General features: G+C 53.0%; 1 protein-coding gene across 1 annotated transcript; it reads right to left on the bottom strand.

Annotated features, from left to right (window-relative positions):
• Positions 1-293: 293 nt before the first annotated feature.
• On the bottom strand, positions 294-16,796 carry DRG2 (developmentally regulated GTP binding protein 2). Its single transcript, XM_004684533.2, has 13 exons — positions 16,587-16,796; positions 13,217-13,377; positions 9,414-9,503; positions 8,766-8,826; positions 7,215-7,305; positions 6,587-6,659; positions 6,410-6,500; positions 5,523-5,620; positions 5,063-5,139; positions 4,076-4,164; positions 3,213-3,271; positions 1,483-1,536; positions 294-1,110 (listed from the first exon to the last, which is right to left on the bottom strand). The coding sequence occupies exons 1-13, from the start codon at positions 16,648-16,650 to the stop codon at positions 1,024-1,026; spliced, it is 1,095 nt and encodes a 364-aa protein (XP_004684590.1). The 5' UTR covers positions 16,651-16,796; the 3' UTR covers positions 294-1,023.
• Between the last annotated feature and the right edge of the window lie 251 nt (positions 16,797-17,047).

Genomic DNA, 17,047 nt, shown 5'->3' with positions numbered 1-17,047 from the left:
TGGTAACAGCCTGGAGAGCTGGGCAGAAGGCCTGCTCCACACTCCAGCTAGGAGATCCCAGGGGAGCTTGCTACCCCTCCTGGCTCAGTGCCTAAGCACCTCAGAAGGTGGCATATTTAGGGCCTACAGTCCCTGGCAAACCCTCTCAGGTAGACCCTGCCCTGGTCTAAGCCCCAGACTTGGGCCTCCTCTGACTCCACCCACTCTGATCAACAGGCTCATTGCCTTTCCCCCACACAACCAGATAACCAAGTTCATCAAATTTACAAAATAGTCCTCAGTCTAAACAGAGATTGATTTTACCTTTTATTTCAGAAAGAGTCAGGAAGTTTAGAGAGAAAATATATAGAACCCAAACTCCAAGTACCCACCCTCGATGTCTGTGCAGGGCATGGGTCTTGGGGCTGAGTAGGGGCTGCCCTAGAGGGGGCGGCACTTCAGGGCTCCCCCCAGGCTGTGTGTGTGGGGGGGTGAGCTGGGCCTTTAAAGCCACTGACCTCTGTTTCACCATAGGGCAGCCCTGTGTGTATGTAGGTGTGTCTGTGGGTATCCATCCTGGGAGGTGTCCCCAGGTGCCAGAGAAGCCACAGACGCCAAAGGGCCGAGGCACCCTAGCAATGACTACTGTCTCCAGGGAGCAGCAGCATGGCCTGCCCACCCCAGCACCAAGCAAGTTATTTGCATGAAGCCCTGCCTGGGTGGTAGGTGGGCAACTTGCTTCCTTAAGTGTCTCCTAGAGGCTGAAGTAGGGCTCCCGCCCAGAGCTCCAAACTCAAGCCCCATCTGAGGGACAGTCTTACAGGAAATGGCCCGAGCCCAGCCGAAGTCCCCCGACCTCATCCCTCTGCCCCAACATATTCTTTATCATCTGCCTACTGAAGAAACTTCTGGAAACAGCAGACACTTGAGGGACCCCTTCCTGGGGTATGTGTATTTGTATTTTTCCTGTTTGGGCTTTGGTCTATCCCAAGAAGTCCAACTCCCCAGAGAGAGAGGGTGTGTGGGTGGGTACAGCAGGAGCCACTACTTCTTGACGATCTGGATGACATCCTCGTGCTCCATGGTGTGGGTCAGGCCTACTCGCTGTGGGCTATATTTGGTGCTGGTACCCTGGCCGGGAGAAGGGGACAACAGAGGGAACCATATCAGCCTCCATATTGACCAAGGCCAAGGCTGACGGGGCTACCAGTGGGGGAAGACACGTGTTAATGCCAGGCTCTGAAGGAGAGGTCCCAGCATGGGCAAAACCCACAGGCCTCATGCAGCAGGATCTACAGGGGTCTGACTGTCCCTGGGCCCCACAGGTGGAAAGGACCGAGTCCAGCCTAGGTCAGCATGCACACCCATGGATTGTGAGGAACACGTGGTCTGCACATAGGGCAGGGACAGCATGCAGGGACTTGAGAATGCCTAGTTCCCGCCCAACACAAGGACCGTTCAGGGTTGACTGACCCCAAGCCCGCCCCTCAGCCAAGGACTCACCCACACCAACGCATACTTGAACTGGCTGGCGAGTGACCGGTGGATGCGGTGGCACTGGTGAACAGAGAGAGTCAGACAAGATAAGGCTCCTCCCAACCCCGCCCCAAGTTTGGCCACACCCCAAGCCTAGGGCATATGCCAAACAGTACCAAGGAAGGTACTCGAGCAACACTGGCCTGCATTAAGGAAGGACATGTGGTCACTCCACATGTGCCTCACTGTCACGGGTTACTCTGATGCTCCACTTCCAGGTCTGTCTAAGGGCTCTGGGGCCCAGTTCTAGAGTAAGTCCAGGGCCAGGCTGTCAGCACCCTCTGCCGCCTTGTCCAAATAACAGACCTGACAGATATCCTTGTAGGTGGGCAACAGCCACTTTAGCGGCTGTGCCTGACCACTGCCCATCAGACCTCCTGGGTGCACATGACATCATTCACCCCACCCCGGGACAGCCCTCGTGCTCCGACACTCCCAGCTAGGGCCACAGGCTGCAGGAATCACAGTACGCTTAGGAGGCCAGAAGGAGAACTTGGAGGGGTGGCGAGTTCTCCCCGAGAATATGGACTCTTGGTTGTATAGTGCTGGGAGGACATGATGGAGGTGGACTGAAGACATAACGTGCCCAAAGCCTCCCAGGCCCAGGTCAGAACCAAATGCCGTGGCCCAGCTTTGTTCTGTTTGCCCAACAATTAAAACCTACTGGCAAATTTACAAAGCAGGATCATAGTTGCAAGGGTTCTCCTGAGACTCTGAGGGATTTGGGAGTCCTGGGCGGGTGCTCATGCCTTTGAAGAAGGGGTGTGTGCTCTCCAGTTTGCCACAGGCCCCATCCTGCCCTAGCGCCTACACTAAGGTCAAGCGTCGTTAAGTAGGACCCATCCGTCCTCTAGTTCTGGTTCTTCTCTTGGTACTTGTGTGTCCAGCAGCAGGAGAATGGAAGGCCGTCTTTTTCGGTCTGGGCTAGGTGCACTATATAGGTCCTGAGGGGTCCGTGACCCCTATGGCACAAAGACTGACAGGATGGAGGAGCTAGGATGGGACCCCAAAACTGCTGACTTCTGTATCGAACTGCAGGCCTTTTCTTACCCTTGGGTCTGGCATCTGCTGTCCTTAACCTTCTGTGCCAGCTGATGGCTAGGAGTTAGCACTCCTCAAATTGGCGCCTACCTATGTGGCTTTGTACCTGTTATTTTCAGTGTCTAGACCACTCTCTCCTGCTATTAGCTTCTGCTTCTGTTATGAGCTAGAGCCGCTTTGCTTGGTACTGATGCTCAATACTCATGTGCTAGGTTCAGGAAGGCAGCAGACATTCGGGGCATGGGAGGCTGCAACTCAGAGTCTAGGCCAGCACTGGGGAAACAGATTATGAAATGATACACAAGTATCCCCGGCAGCAGCTGCCCTAAGGGAATACCCTAGGAGCCTGCGGCCCTGGGATACTAGGACAGTAATGGACACCTACACAGCACAGACAACATGCCGAGGGCTTCCCATGCTTGACTCGGATCACCTACCCCCTCGCGATCAGGGGGATGGGCAGCAGAGCCCCTGTCTCACAGGAGAGGGATGGAGTTTCAGCATGTGGCTGAAGGCCTGCGACCCCAGCTGTCGTTCCAGCTGGGCTTGCCACTCTCTATTGCAGCATATTCCGGCCAAGGGCTGGGGAACCCCAGGGACAACCTGAGAGGGAGGGAGATTCCTGAGCCCCGTCTAGGCAGGTCTCGTCAACTCACCACATGCTCTACAGAGGCTCCTTTCCGGAGGATGATGGCGTCTGTGAAGTCTGGCCTCTCTGTACAGGTAGAGGTGGGGTGGGGGAGAAGTGTGGTGGGCCAGGGGTAGGTCAACCAGTCACAGCCCACATGCTGCTGTGGCTCCTTTACATGAGGAAACACAGGCCCCTCTGGCCCTGAGCCTCCACCTACTCTTTCTCCCCTACTTGGCAGACCCTCACTGTAGCGCCTGTGCTGTCTTCTGACTTTTACCTTACTACAGAAAATCAAAATAAATCCAAGTCCCTAATCAAACTGCCTTTCAGTCATGAGAACCCCAAATGAGATGAGAAATGGGGAGCATCCAAACAGAACTGGCAGATGTGACAGCTGCTTGTATTAAGTCAGGGGTGGCACACCCTACTGTCAAGGTCAACTTTGGACTCAGTTAAATCGCTAAAACTTGGTAGTGGATCGGGGGATGTGAGGTATGGAGACGCAGGGAAGTCTGCTGTGTGGTTACCTCAAGTCCTAACGGGGCTGTCAGTGCTGGGAGACAGCAACGGGCAGGTTACACTATAGCATCTGGGGAACTCTAGGGCAGCCCTTATCTCTCTGCCCCCCTCCCCGACTCTCGAGTGGCTTCGAGACTGGCAGCCAGAACTCAGCATCCCTTGCCTAGGGTTCAGGCGGAGGCTCACCGGGCTGCAGTAGAGGGCAGCGCGGGCTCTGAGAGGGGGCGCAACGGGGGCATGTAAAGACTAGTGGGCTGGGGGCTGGGTGTGGGTGGGCACTGAGTCCTCTGGGTACCACAGGCAGAGCCTGGCAGACCTCTTAGGAGGGTGAGGCTCAGCTGATTTCCCAGTCTTGGGCTCCCGACTCACGTCCTCTCTTCTTGGTGTAGATGCAGGTCAGGGCCAGATACTCCCAGAGCATTTCAAGCAAGTAGTCGAGGTTCAGCTTCATGCCGCAGCTGTGAAGGAGGAAGGCAGTCAACCAGGGGCCCTGTGGGCTCAGAGCCAGGAGTCCCTGCTTTCTCATTGCTGCACGGACAATTTCCATTTGGCTGGGCACAGGCATCAAGGCCAGTGTAGCTCAACTGGGGCCTGGGGGGAGGGGGAGTGGCGTCTGCACTTCTGACGCTGGTTTGCCACTTCGCTGCCAGAGCCTGTAGTCACCCAGCGCAGTCACATCCAACAGAACTCGGCCTCTCTCCTGAGGCCACAGCTGTGATCTGCGGAGGGCACAGGGATCTCAAATTGACAGTCCTCACATTTGGGTTCTGCATCCTCAGCTGACATCCATACCCGTCACCCCCACTTGGCACCTCAGCATCTTGCTCCCATGAACCAAGCCCCGCGGTGAAGTCACAGTGTTTTGTGTGAGCTGAGACAACAGCAGAGTCTGTCCCCAAAGTGGAACCCCAGGGGCTGGTGGGAAGTGAGCCAACAGCCATCAGGCAAAGCACGGGTGGCACACCTAGAACACTCTGCAAGAAGGATGCCCCGCCTGCTAAGGACTTCCGTTCTGCCTTCCCTTGACTGTGGTGAGAGAAGCCACACAGGTCAATGATTCAGACCCCAGGGCCTTCTGGGGGACTGTGGTTAACTACTAAGCTAGGAATCCTCCTAACATTCTTAACCATTTCCCCAGGGGAATGAATCTTTCTGCTTTCTTAACCACAGTTGTCCAACATTACCCACCCTGCCGAAGCTGATGCATGGTAGGACTGGCAAGGGCACCAGAAACTAGCAGGAGGGTCTCCTCTGCCCTGGATGTGCCAAGGAGGCTTTGGCAGAGGAGGCTGGGTGACCTGACTGATGTGCTCACAGAGGAAGGCCACCAGGGCGGCAGGGTGCCAGGAGCCTCACCTGATGACAACACTGTTTGGTTTCCGGGCCAGGCGGTCCACTTCTTCCATCGAGATCTGGTCAATTTTGTTATAAACCTGGGTGGCAAAAGTGGAGGCAGCTGTTAGGCATGGAAAGGAACTAAGCAGTGCAGGAAGAGGCCCCCTAAAACAGCATGGCTCCTCCCTCTGTCTGTGTGGCCTTGGGGGTCAATCTCAGTGTCCTCCTTTGGCCAATGCCTCAAGTACAGAGAAAGGCTGAAGGGGCCTGGTTTCTGGCACCCACAGAAGTAAGGGGTGGGCTAAAACCCCAGTGTCAAGCAGACATGTCTGGAATAATCAAGCAGCAGCTGGGGGGCAGAGGAGGGTAGGTGAGAGATAGCTCCAAGCTCTTTCTATTCCTCTCAGAAGCCTGCCTCCCCTCTGATCAGCCTGGGGTGAGCCCCCCTGCACATGAGCACCTGGGGGCCGGTGCTACTTACATACAAGCAGGGCATGTACACTCGGTTGCCCACGATCACATCAATGAACTCATCTGGGGAGCAGTCTTCTCGGAAAAGCACTTCTGCGTTGAAGATTTCTGAGGGACTCGGATTAAGGCAACTTGAGTGACAGCAGCCCCTTGTCCCCCAAAGACGAGGGCCCAAAATACACTGGCTGAAGTGGACCTTGGAGGATATCTGCTCGTGCGGTTTCTTTCATCTCTTCTCCCCCCACCCAGGAAACACAATATATAAAAGTTTCAATCAACAGTTTAAATCTCTGGTCAGGTAAGGGAATCCCTCAAATCCTCAGTGCACCCCAGGTTTCACGGCCAAGAGAAGTGCTACTGAAAACACTATCCAGCCCAGCTTCTCCCCATGCCGAAGGGTCCTGTGGGAGCAGCGGCCTCTGCTTACACACCTGCAAGGTACAGCCTCATCACCCGTCCCACCACGAGTCTCCCTTTGGTTAACTCAACTCTGTCTCTCGGGTGCTGTCCAGTGTTCCAGGGCTGGAGAAGCCCCAGCCCCAACAATGCTAGTGGTGTGCACAAGCCAAGGCTTCCCCAGGCCAAACCTCTGGTCCCAGGCATTTCCCTCGCCATCTCATCTATCTTCCTTCCTTCCACCTTATCTGGAGGCTGCCACAGTGCCCAAGAAGCCAGGAAGTCACTGCTGAGGGCAGGGCTGCACCCAGCCAGCCTGGAGCTCAGTGCGCACAGAGGCCAAGAAGACAGGAAATAGCTCACGTCAGCTGGATGCAGCTTTCCTGGAGGAGCTCAGGTGGGTGTAGGAGGCTTGGGTGGTCTGTTGTCACCTGGGCCCCACGTGTCATATCTCAGGCAGCCTGGGGGCCAAGGGCCTCCCTCCTCTTTTGGGAAGGATACTGTATTCATGCAGGATCAACTGTACCAGCTTTTCTGAGCACTGGGTCAGCGTGACTGTGGAGTTAAAGGAGATGCCACCACCCTTCTTGGGCTACAGAGGGGAGAGGGAAGATTATTAAAGGGGCAGCTGCAATAGCCCCCTCCACTGCAGGGCAGCCCGCACTCGAGGGGCCTCACCTTGAAGTAGATGTTGGGTTTGTGCTTGTTGAGGCGGATGCCCACAGACTCTAGCTCCTTCTCCAGCAGAGACCTGGCAGAACCCCACATGCCCCAGTGCCACGTTACACAGAAAGCACCTGCCCACCCAGAACAATGTCCCCCGCTACCTGCCCCCAGCAGCCCAAAACTACAGAGGAAACGCCTCTGAAACCTCTGCCTAGTCAGGGGTGACTGACCGGATCTGTGCAGAGGCAGGTCTGACGGCAGGCCTCAGCTGCATGGGGATGGGGTCCCTGCAGTTCTGGACAGCGACTGAATGCAAGTGGGAGCCAGGGTGAGATGACCCCAGCCAGTCTGTGCTGCCAGGGGCTCCCGGCCTGGCCTTTACCTGTTCACCAGACCAAGGTCCCCCACAAGATGCCTTTGAGTTGGGCACAGACCTCAAAAAGTGGTGGTTCCAGGGCGATCTTGTTGGGTTTAGCCTGTGCACAGTCCTGCCGCTACCCCGACATGTGATGGGGCCACGCACAGCCTGGGCCTCCCACCAAGAGCTCAGGGACACAAGAGACAGAGCCCCAGTGTTCCGGTGCCACCCCCGGGTGTCTCCCCAAATAAGCCGGCCTGCCCTCTGCCCCACCCTGCAGACCTCTGCACCTCTCCCTTGGTAGCATCCAGCATCATGATGACAACGTCGGCCGTGCGAGCCACAGCGATCACCTGCCGGCCACGGCCTTTCCCTGCGGAGGTGGAAGGGAGGCGGTTACACTGTGGAAGGGCAGGACTGTGGGGCCCGCCGGCTCCCGTCCTTCACTAATGTGCATGGCCTCTGCCACACGCTGCTCCCCGGGTTGTGATTTCCCTGGCATCTTCCCTAAATCCATCTGTTCTTGTACTTGTGGAGACTTTGAAAAGACCTGACAGCACAACCTGAGGTGGAACAAGGCCCTGCCCCTGCTGTGCACAGGCCGAGCTGAGCGCGCATGACAGTTTCTCACTTACTCCTGCAAACTACCCTCCCTGTGCCCTGGGGGTCACTACCCCAGTTCGCAGGTAACGGAAGCCTGGCTCACAGGTTCTCAATTAATTGCCCCATGATCCCAGAGCAGCGTGATGCCAGGAGTTGAACTTGTCTGTGTGTGGGGTGACAAGACCGACCCACCCAGGGCTGCCACAGGACCACACAGGAGGAAGCACCTCAGGACTGCCACATGAAGGCCAGACCCCAGCGTATCGGTGTCCAGAGAAGTCAAGCACGTGTGCCACGGTCGCACGGGAGCTGGTGGCTGAGAGTGCCGTGCAGAATCCAGGGGTATGGATCTCGGCCATGCCCTGCCCTCCTCTTCAGGGAGCAAGAGGTGAGACCAAGTGATTCCCTTTGCCACCCGCCTCGACTACCTCCAGGCCCTAACATGCTGGCTGGGACAACAGAAGCCTTGGGGACCACTCTCCCACCCCTATCTGCTGCCCTAATTCCCTGGCGAGGGTGAGCAGGTATGGGAGGTTCAGGGAGAAGTGGCACTGGACTCTATGAGGAGGAGGCCAGCTCAGGCTGCTGAGTCGAGAGCCAGGCTCCAGCCCCAACCCTGCCACCAACAGCGACTAGTCACTCAGGGCGAACCCTTTACCTTTGTGTCCCCAAGTCCTCTGGGCTATGAAAAGGAAATGACATTCCCTAAGTTGCTGGACTACCTGAGGATTATGTGAGATAGTGGGGTCAGCACAAAGCCTGGCACTGAGCAAGAACCGGACAATCGTCAATGCTGCAGAGGTGACCTGCCACCAAGGGCAGGTTCCCACCACAAAAAACCAAACCAACAAGGACCAGGCTCAGGACCAGGGTCAAGGTCCATGCTAGGCAGCTCGCAAGCATCCACTCCTCACTGGGGTCCTGCCAGCAGCACAGTGGACACTTGGAATCGAAGTGGGAGTTCCAGCCTGTCTGGTGGCTATGTGACCTCGGGCAAGTCATTTTACTGCTTCAGTTTCCTTGGTTTTCCATTGGGGCTTCTCAGGACTCTATGAGGCCAGAGTCCCTTAGATACAGTGCACAGAGCAGTGCCTGGGGCCGAGTATACCTCTCACCTGGGAACCCGCACTAGTCATACCCAGTTTCAACAGTGAGTCCAATCCACCAGCACTTCCCACTTCTGCTGGGGGAGAGGGCGGGTTAGGTGCTAAGCTCACTCCCTGCTCCTACCTTGTGCTGCGCCTTCAATGATTCCAGGAAGGTCCAGGAGCTGTATGTTGGCTCCTTTGTACTGGGATGCAGGAGGAAAGAAAGCAAGGTAAGAATGGGTCCTGGAAGGGCTTGCCTGGACCCAGGACACTTACACTCCCCTGTGGCTCAGGGGCTCTAGGGGCTATAGGAAACTGAGGGATTAGCCTCCAGGGCCAAGTCTGAGTTTGTCACTCTCTCCGCTGAGGAGCCACAGAAGGAAAGGTTGTTGAGTTTTTATGATCCTACAGAGCACACTGCTAATGGTAACAATTTTCACAAGTCAACTAATTCACCACGGGAGACCCAAAGCCACGGGACTCCAGCTGCCCAGCACTCCAAAACTTCAGAGCATCCTGCCACCAGCCAGGAGGGACTGAAGCTGAGTGGTGTGAGGGAATGGGGAATAGAAGAAGTGCCATATGCTGGTCTGACTGTGGGAATCAGTCATGATCCCAGGACCCCAGATTCTTGGGAGCCCGAGAAGCCAGAATCTCCAGACATGCCAATGCTTGAGGGCATAGAAGCCCAATCAGATCCTTTCCCCCTTGCAGGGATACTTGCACGTGACACACAACCAACACAAGCACATACCCAACCCCTTTCTGGGATGCTATAAGCCCAACTTACCTCAATGACCCCAGGGATACATGTCAGGGTTGTGAACTCATAGGATGCAGCTTCGCTGGCTGTGGAGGTCATTAGACTCAAGAAGGTGGACTAGGAGAAAAAGGAGGTCACCGCAGTGAGGAATCGTATCCCAATCTGCTCAGAGAATCCCCATGGCTGCAGGCTGCAAGGAGACACCCTCTAACTCTTATCTTGGTGATTTGAGTGGATATGACAGGAACAACAGAAAAGTCACCTCTGGCCCCATCCTGGGGATCACGCACTAGAGGTCCCTTAGGCACCTCAGAAGCCTCAAGGCCATCTCAGGTGGGTACAAGCATAGTTTCCACATGGTTCCTCAGGTAAATCAAGGCCTGTCCCTAGTTCCATAAGAACCTACAGCTCCTCTGGAGTCGCAGAGAACTTTAAGCAGTGACAGCCCCACAGCATGGTGCTAAAGCCAGGGAGGAGCAAGATGGGAAACGGAATGGCAACCTTCCGTCCAAGACAGAGCGAGGTGGGGGAAGGTGCTGTGAAGGGCGAGTGAGCTGGGAGGATCTGGATGCGCACACTTACATTCACTGTGGGAATGGGGTTGTAGCTTGGGTGACACTGTACTTCCTGAACCCACACCCATGGCCGACAAGGAGAAATGCATGCGGCTGGGTAGCGAGCATAAAACCAATGAAGCTAAGGGTGTTCCTGAAGATTAAGAAGCACTCCTACGTCCCAGGAAGGAATCCTGCAGACGGTGGAGCAGAACACAGCCTTCCTGCAACCTGCACCTGCCCCAGCAAGCAGCCTTGCCCTGGCACAGCATCACGTGGAAGGGGTCACGAGCAGGCGGGGACATGCTCCGAACTGTCCCCACAGGAGCCAACCAGCCCTTCTGTGGAAGGTGACCGTTTTAAAGCCCACAAACCCTACAGCCACCAAGCCCACTTTGAGGGATGCCTCCTCCAGAAACACCAGCTCTGCTGCACAAGCATCTAGCACGAGGACACGCATGCTCAGAGCCTGGGACAACCCAGTGACCCGTCAGTAGGAGAGGGACGGAGCAGGCTACTGACGACAAGTGCACCACGCACGGGTTGCAGGCAGCTGTTAGGAGGTGAGGGAGCTGCAATGTATGAATGTGACTGGTGTAGCAGTGAACCGAAAACTCCAGTGACACGTGCTGGATTCTAATTTTCATTATATATGCACGGGGACAGAGGCGGTCAGGGGAGATCAATCTCCATCTCCCCGACCCGGGTGACACAAATACCCATAGTACCGACAGTAGGGAAAACACAACACAGGGTCTAGGGCCCAGCCAGCACTCAAGAAGGGTAGCTGCTGTTAATACACCCTATAGAATGGGCCGAACTGATTTAAAAGCTGCTCCACCAGGCCCAGTCCAGACCACCCGCTGCTGCTCACTTGGCCTACATCTGAGCAACCTGTCCGGCCTCCCTGCTCGCACCCTGTCCTGCCCAGCCTAGCATGTGCACCACAGCCAGTGATGCTCTTATGATGTAAGTCAGCACCCACTTGGTTTCTAAATACTACCATTATCGAACAAGAGGAATCAGGACTCTAGAGACAGGCTGATTCTACTGCTAGGGAAGGGGATGTACAGGATGGGCCTGAAGCATCATGCAGTGTCAGAAAGAAAGTGCTAAAAACACCAAGACAGAGTACGTCAAAGAAACCAAATGAAACAGTTCGAAAGCCAGAACAGTTTCAGCAACGAAATATATAAACAGCCTATAACCCAAAGTACAAAGTAAATTCCCATCAGTTGCTAATGACATAAATACACAATTAAATACAATAAATAGGATATCAAAGAGACAAATCTCCTGGGCAGAATAATGCTGAATAATCTGGAGAGACACCCCTTACACTAGGAGCTGGTACAAACCCCATTCTTTATTTGTGGGCTGCACATAGTGATTTCCTTCCCAAGGGGACAGTGTGAATGGGGAGGAGAGTGGGAAGTTTGCAGTGGAGAAATGACAAGCACTCCCTCAGCCAGGTGATCAGGCTGACATCCACAGAGGTAAGTCACGTTGATAGGGTATACCCTTGCTATGTGATATAAAGGGCACTTCACCTGTGTCCAAAGCCCACAACTCCAGTCTAAGATGAGAAAAATATCACACAACCGCCAACCGAGCGACTTTTTCTAAAACACCTGACTAGCACTTGTCAAAACTGTCAAAAACATCGATTCAAAACAAGTCTCAGAAACAGTCATGGTCCAGAGGAGTGTACGGAGACATGACAACGCAATGTAATCCTGGTATAGAAAAAGGACATTAGAGAAAAACAAAGAAAATCTGAATAAAGTGTTAACTTCAGTTAATAACAACATGTCGACATGGATGCATTAGTTGTGTCAAGTATACCCTGGTTGGCTAAGATGTTAACAGGGGAAACTGGCCTACGGTATCAGGAGTTCCCTGTGTTATCTTTGCAATTTTTCTGTAAGTCCAAGACTACTCAAAACTGAAGTGGACAGAAAGAACACAAAATACAATCACCCAGTTGTAGAAATCAAAACCCTTAGTGTCTTAACCCTTGGCCGAAGGGCCAAGCAGCTCTCAGGCTGCTCTACCAGACTGCTGGAGGGAATGTCACAAGCACAGACATTAGGGTCAAGATGCAGAGATAGGGCCCTTTGGCAAAATGTTGCCAACAAGCCGGGACCCTTGATGATTCCACCTAGTTGGCCAAGAACAGCAGCAAGCAGGCCACTGCACAGAGGTCTGAGACTCCCCCTTTTCTGCTCCAAATCCTGCAATGATATTTATCCTATTCCCTACATAAAATACTCAATATGTATTTTATATTAATCTTAGATGCTTACAGAAGAAACCGCCTAGAAAACTGCAGTGAGGGCCCTCCCTGGGGATGCAGTGGGGTAAAGCACAGAATTAAGAAGCTAAAGCGGCTTCAGCATGAATTTGATCCCTCCCCCGGAGGTGACCCACATGGCGCGCCAGACTGCTCCTGACCCGTCTGCTGCTCCCCTCAGCAGTGTGCTTCGATGATCTGCCTGTTCTGCTCCCCACTCTGGCTCTGGAGAATCCTCTCACTGCCCCTGCACCTCTGGCCTGTACTCCAGTTCTGTATGCACAAATAAATAAACCTTTAAAAAAAGAAAACTGCAGTGATACCACTGCATGCTTCACTGAAAGGCAAAGTCACAGAGCAGCCTAGAATGTCACCTATCCACCCTCTAATTTGTCTCCTACTAGTCATCCTGCTGCTCCAGCAGACTCAGCCATCCTGGATCCCTTGAACATGCCAAGTGAACTCCCACCTACTGATCTTGAAAGTGATTCCTCTGCCTAAAATGTTCTCCCCCCAAGACTCGCCAACCATCTGAACTTCCTTTGGACTGCCGCTCACCAGCAGACCTTTCTTCCTGGACCTAATGACATATGTTGGTAGGCACTCAGCCCCCACAAGCACCCCGATCCCCAGCTGTCCTCACCACTTGATATACTTGATCTTTTACTCTATTTGCTTACTGTCCTTTCTTCCTGGAGAATGAGACAGCTCTGTGGACAGAAGCAGAACTGTCTGATTCTCTGCCTATCTCCAGCACCTGGTACAAGGTTTATGTACCAGAAGAGTCAGAAACAAATGAAGTTACTGCTGCAGGGGAGAGGGAAAAATGTTCTCCAGATTAGGGTAAAAAGGGTGGACCAGATTCCTTGCGGGGAGGTGGGGATCCTGGAGCTAATCTAGAAGGGCAGTAAGAGGAGGCGAAAATCGTCAGGTCTGAAAGAAGACAACCTGCCTTTCTCCCCAGGGCCCACAACGTCACTGACCTTACCCACAGAGGGAAATCCAATCAGCGCCACTCGAGCATCGCCTGACTTCATGACATCAAAGCCTTCTCCTTTGGATGAGGCTGATTTGGACGGTTCCAGGAGCTGAGCCCTATACTTGGCCAGTTTTGCTTTCAGCAGGCCCAGGTGATACTCGGTGGCTGAAGGACATAAAGCCAGATGGAAGGTAAGCGCTTGGGCTCTCCTAGCCTCTTGGTTTAGAGGGGGTCCCACACACGTGGTGGTCAGGAGTAGCAGAACTGGACAGCAAATACTGCCAAGATCGGGAAAGAAAAGGCTACTGTTATGCTTAAAATGTCCCCTTGGCTTCTTTATTTATTAAGGATGAAAGTTAATCTCCTTATTAAGAACAAAAAGCCCCGTTCAGTGGTTCCCAACAGGGGCAGCCCCACCCCTCAGAGAACATTCTGGGGAATGCTTTCTGTTATGCTTCCAATGGGGAAGTCTCAGTGGCATTAATGGGGCAGGTGCCAGGGAAGCCATGAATCAGTCCGACACTGTCAAGTGTCCTGTGTGCCACGTGACTTCTCTCATATTCCGAAGGTACTGACAGAGGGAAATTCTGAGTTAGGGTCATTTAAGCTTAGACCCCATTTCACATATAAATACAGGGTGCTTTTTGTGTTAACACAATGTTGACATTTCTGACAATGCTGTGTGTGTCATTTTTACTTGCAACTCACCTAATGCTGCTCACCATCTGGGAACCCCAGGCACCAACTGTGAAATGTCTGAGTCCCTGACAAACCATCCCTACACAGACCTGTATCACGTCCCCAGTGATCTACCTGGGGGCGCAAGCATCATACTGCTTCACTGTCACTCTATTATACCTTGGTTGTTTGTGCCCCAATACTTACTTATTGAAATAAACACTACTTTTATTACACTTTCCTTCTCTGTATTACTGTTAGGGCATGGCATTAATCTTCTTTTTTCAACTTCTGTATGTAGAAAAGTTAGGCTATTGATGGGGAACTGCATCTAAGGACTCTAAGGGAGCTGTTACAACATCCTCCACAATAAAGGCAAGATCTGATGGAGATTGACAAGCAGGGTTTTGGTGACCTGGTCCCTGGCTACTTCTTTAGTCACATCTCTACCACTCTACTCATGTTTGTTACACTCCAGCCAAAGTGACTTCATTCCTGTCCCAGGTCCTTTGTGACTTGGTGTACTCTCAATTTTATCTTCTCAGGGCTGACATCTTTTCAACATTCAAGGGCCAGTTCAAATGTTGCCTCTTCAAAGACACCTCTCCTGCTTGGCCTTGGGATGCAGTGTCATGCAGTGGTAAGAGCCTATTTGGACTCTACCCTGCAGTTACTGGTCATTTTACTTTGGAAAAGTCACTTCATTTCCTGTGCCTGGGAAGAATGTTAACAGTAACAACTACTTCACTGGATTTCTGCAAGGCTTAAAGAAAGCATGTTAAGAACAGTAACTAGCACATAGTAAGCAGCCAAAAATCAAAATATTACTCCCTACATTAACCCCACCCCCACCCCTTTCTGTCTCATGGTCCTGTTTATTGTCTTCATCACTCTTACCAATATTTGAAGTTATCTTGTTTCTTTACTTCCTTCACCCAAAAAGGGCTGTAACTGGGACTGTCACTATAGTCCCAGCTTCCAGCACAGGTTATGTGCTCTGGAAATGTCTTAGTAAGTAAATGAACTGATGGCAGTAAGAAGTGATCAAGAGTGAGTTAAGCAACAATCAGGTCCACATGGTTCTTGTCATTTCAACTCAAGATTCTGAGTATCTCTAAAAGGGAAGGACAAGGTCTTAATCACCTTTATCCCCCTCTCCTCTACCTCTATCAAAGTGGCAGCATCTCTAGCTTTCCCTGAACTACCTGCAATGATATTCCACCATGCAGCCAGAGGGAACTTTAAAAGAGAAATCAGACTGTTTCTTCCCTGCTTACCACCCACAGTCCTGAGAACACAGCTCAGACTCCTTCCCAGGACCCCTGAGACTACATGACTGGCCCTTCGCTTTCCCTTCATTCTGTGGCACTCTAGTCACAGACTTTTAGATCCTTGAACATACCAAGTTCATTTCCACCTCAGGGCCTTTCCACTAGATGCCCCTCTGCCAATAGTCCTCCTTCAGATCTCTGTGTGGCTGCTTCCTTCTCACGTTGCTCTCAGTTCAAATGGCCTCTCCTCATGGTATTTTCTGGTGATTCCACTTTAGTAGGCTCATGTCCCACACCCGACCTCTGCTCTATCACCCTGGTTTGTCTTGATAGCATTTGTCACTGACTGAAATGATCTCGTTTATCTGGTTGCTAGTTTATAGATTGTCCACTGAAGGTTGGCCCCATAACGGCAGGAATGTGCCTGCTGTGATCACTGGCTTTAACCACAATGCCCAACATACAGTAAGGGCTCAGAAAAGGTTATAGGTTGGCTAGAAACCCCCAACTCCTGAGCCTTCAAAACTACATGAAGGCAAGGCACTGAGATCAGCCATCCAGCATTCTCTGCTTTCTGTTCCTGCAACCTCACAGCAAAACTGGCCAGGTACTGGGCCTCACACACACTAGCCAATCAAATGTTTTGTTATTCCTGACCTTTCTGATCTAGATGGTTTCCCTTACTGTCCCTTGAGTGTACCACGCTCACCTCAACCCCCATGCCTTTGCCTCAGCAAGTCCCACCTCCTCTTGGAAGCTTTCGTGGGTATCACCATTCTCTGCTCACACTTTGTGCAACTCCAGCTCTTACTATCTTAAGTCTAGATTTGCTGCTTCACTAGGTGCTGCCTACTTGGCAGGGTTTACTTTAAATGTCCAGTTCTCATTTTATCCCTAGTGCTTATACCTAAGTGCTAGCTTAGTTGTGCCACTGAAGCTCAAAGTGCTTTCCCAAGGTTTCATGTAGTTAAATGGAGGAGCCAGGGCTCAGACCCAGGTTCACTAGACCTCAGAGTCTTGATTATCTCCGTTCCACCTTGGGATGCTGGCTGCTAGGTGAGCTGTCCCTGTGAAAGGTCTCCCAACTTCCCAGCACAACAGGCACGAGTGCACTAAAATCCCGGGCCTGGCCATCAGGATATCAGAATTCAAACTCTGGCCCTGTTTCTGTATCAGGTATTTTCTGTGGACTGGGATTTCTCTACTGGGTCACCTACTTTGGAACTGCTCAAGTCTCTCAAAGGTCGCTTGCAGTCAGTCCCAGGCGTGGAACCCGCAACCTGCCGGGCCCTGTCTCTGACGCGATGGGTAACCTGGCACTTCACCGGCTGGGAGCTGGCTGTACCCGGGGGAGTTGTATCCCCACTTAACAGACAGGAAAACTGAGGCGGGTAGATGGGAAGGCCCTGCCGGGTCGGCCCTCACCCTTGTTCTTCTGCGTCCGAGCGATCTCCTTTTCGATCTCGGAGATCTTCTCCAGGATCCCCATGGCGGCGGCTGAGCTGGGCGCACCGACAAACACAGTGGCGGCCCCGGGAATTCCGGCCTGGCAGCGCCGGCGACAGAATACCGCGCTCCCGGAAGCCCACGGAGAACAGCGTCCTCGTGCGCCTGGAGTTCCGGGATTCAGAGTCCGGGCGACGACGTGGAGCAGTGTGCCCGAGACTATTGGTTCCGCCCACTGGGCCCGAAGGGGGCAGCCCTTAGCATGGGGCGGGGCTTTATCTTACTGGACCAGGGCTGAGATCCGCAGGAGCTGCGCTAGGGAGGCAGAAAGGGGATTTTGAGCGATAAAGTCCTGAACTGCAGCTCCCAAGAGTGCAGCTGACTTTGCTGCTATAAAGAAAAGACATTGAGTTGGAAAACTGTTGGCCCTTATTTTGTGT

The sequence above is a fragment of the Condylura cristata genome, unplaced genomic scaffold (assembly GCF_000260355.1).
Source record: "Condylura cristata isolate star-nosed mole 26May11 unplaced genomic scaffold, ConCri1.0 scaffold00017, whole genome shotgun sequence".
NCBI classification, from domain to species: Eukaryota; Metazoa; Chordata; class Mammalia; order Eulipotyphla; family Talpidae; genus Condylura; species Condylura cristata.
The sequence above is the reverse complement of the archived record's forward strand: the minus strand, read 5'-3'. Positions and strand labels throughout refer to the sequence as shown.

Coding starts and splice junctions, on each gene's coding strand:
- DRG2 (XM_004684533.2), bottom strand. CDS start 16,650: ATGGGGATCCTGGAGAAGATCTCCGAGATCGAAAAGGAGATCGCTCGG. Junction 6,501..6,586: donor AACCCAACATCTACTTCAAG/GTGAGGCCCCTC, acceptor TCCCCTCTGTAG/CCCAAGAAGGGTGGTGGCAT. Junction 5,140..5,522: donor TGTACATGCCCTGCTTGTAT/GTAAGTAGCACC, acceptor TTTGCCACCCAG/GTTTATAACAAAATTGACCA.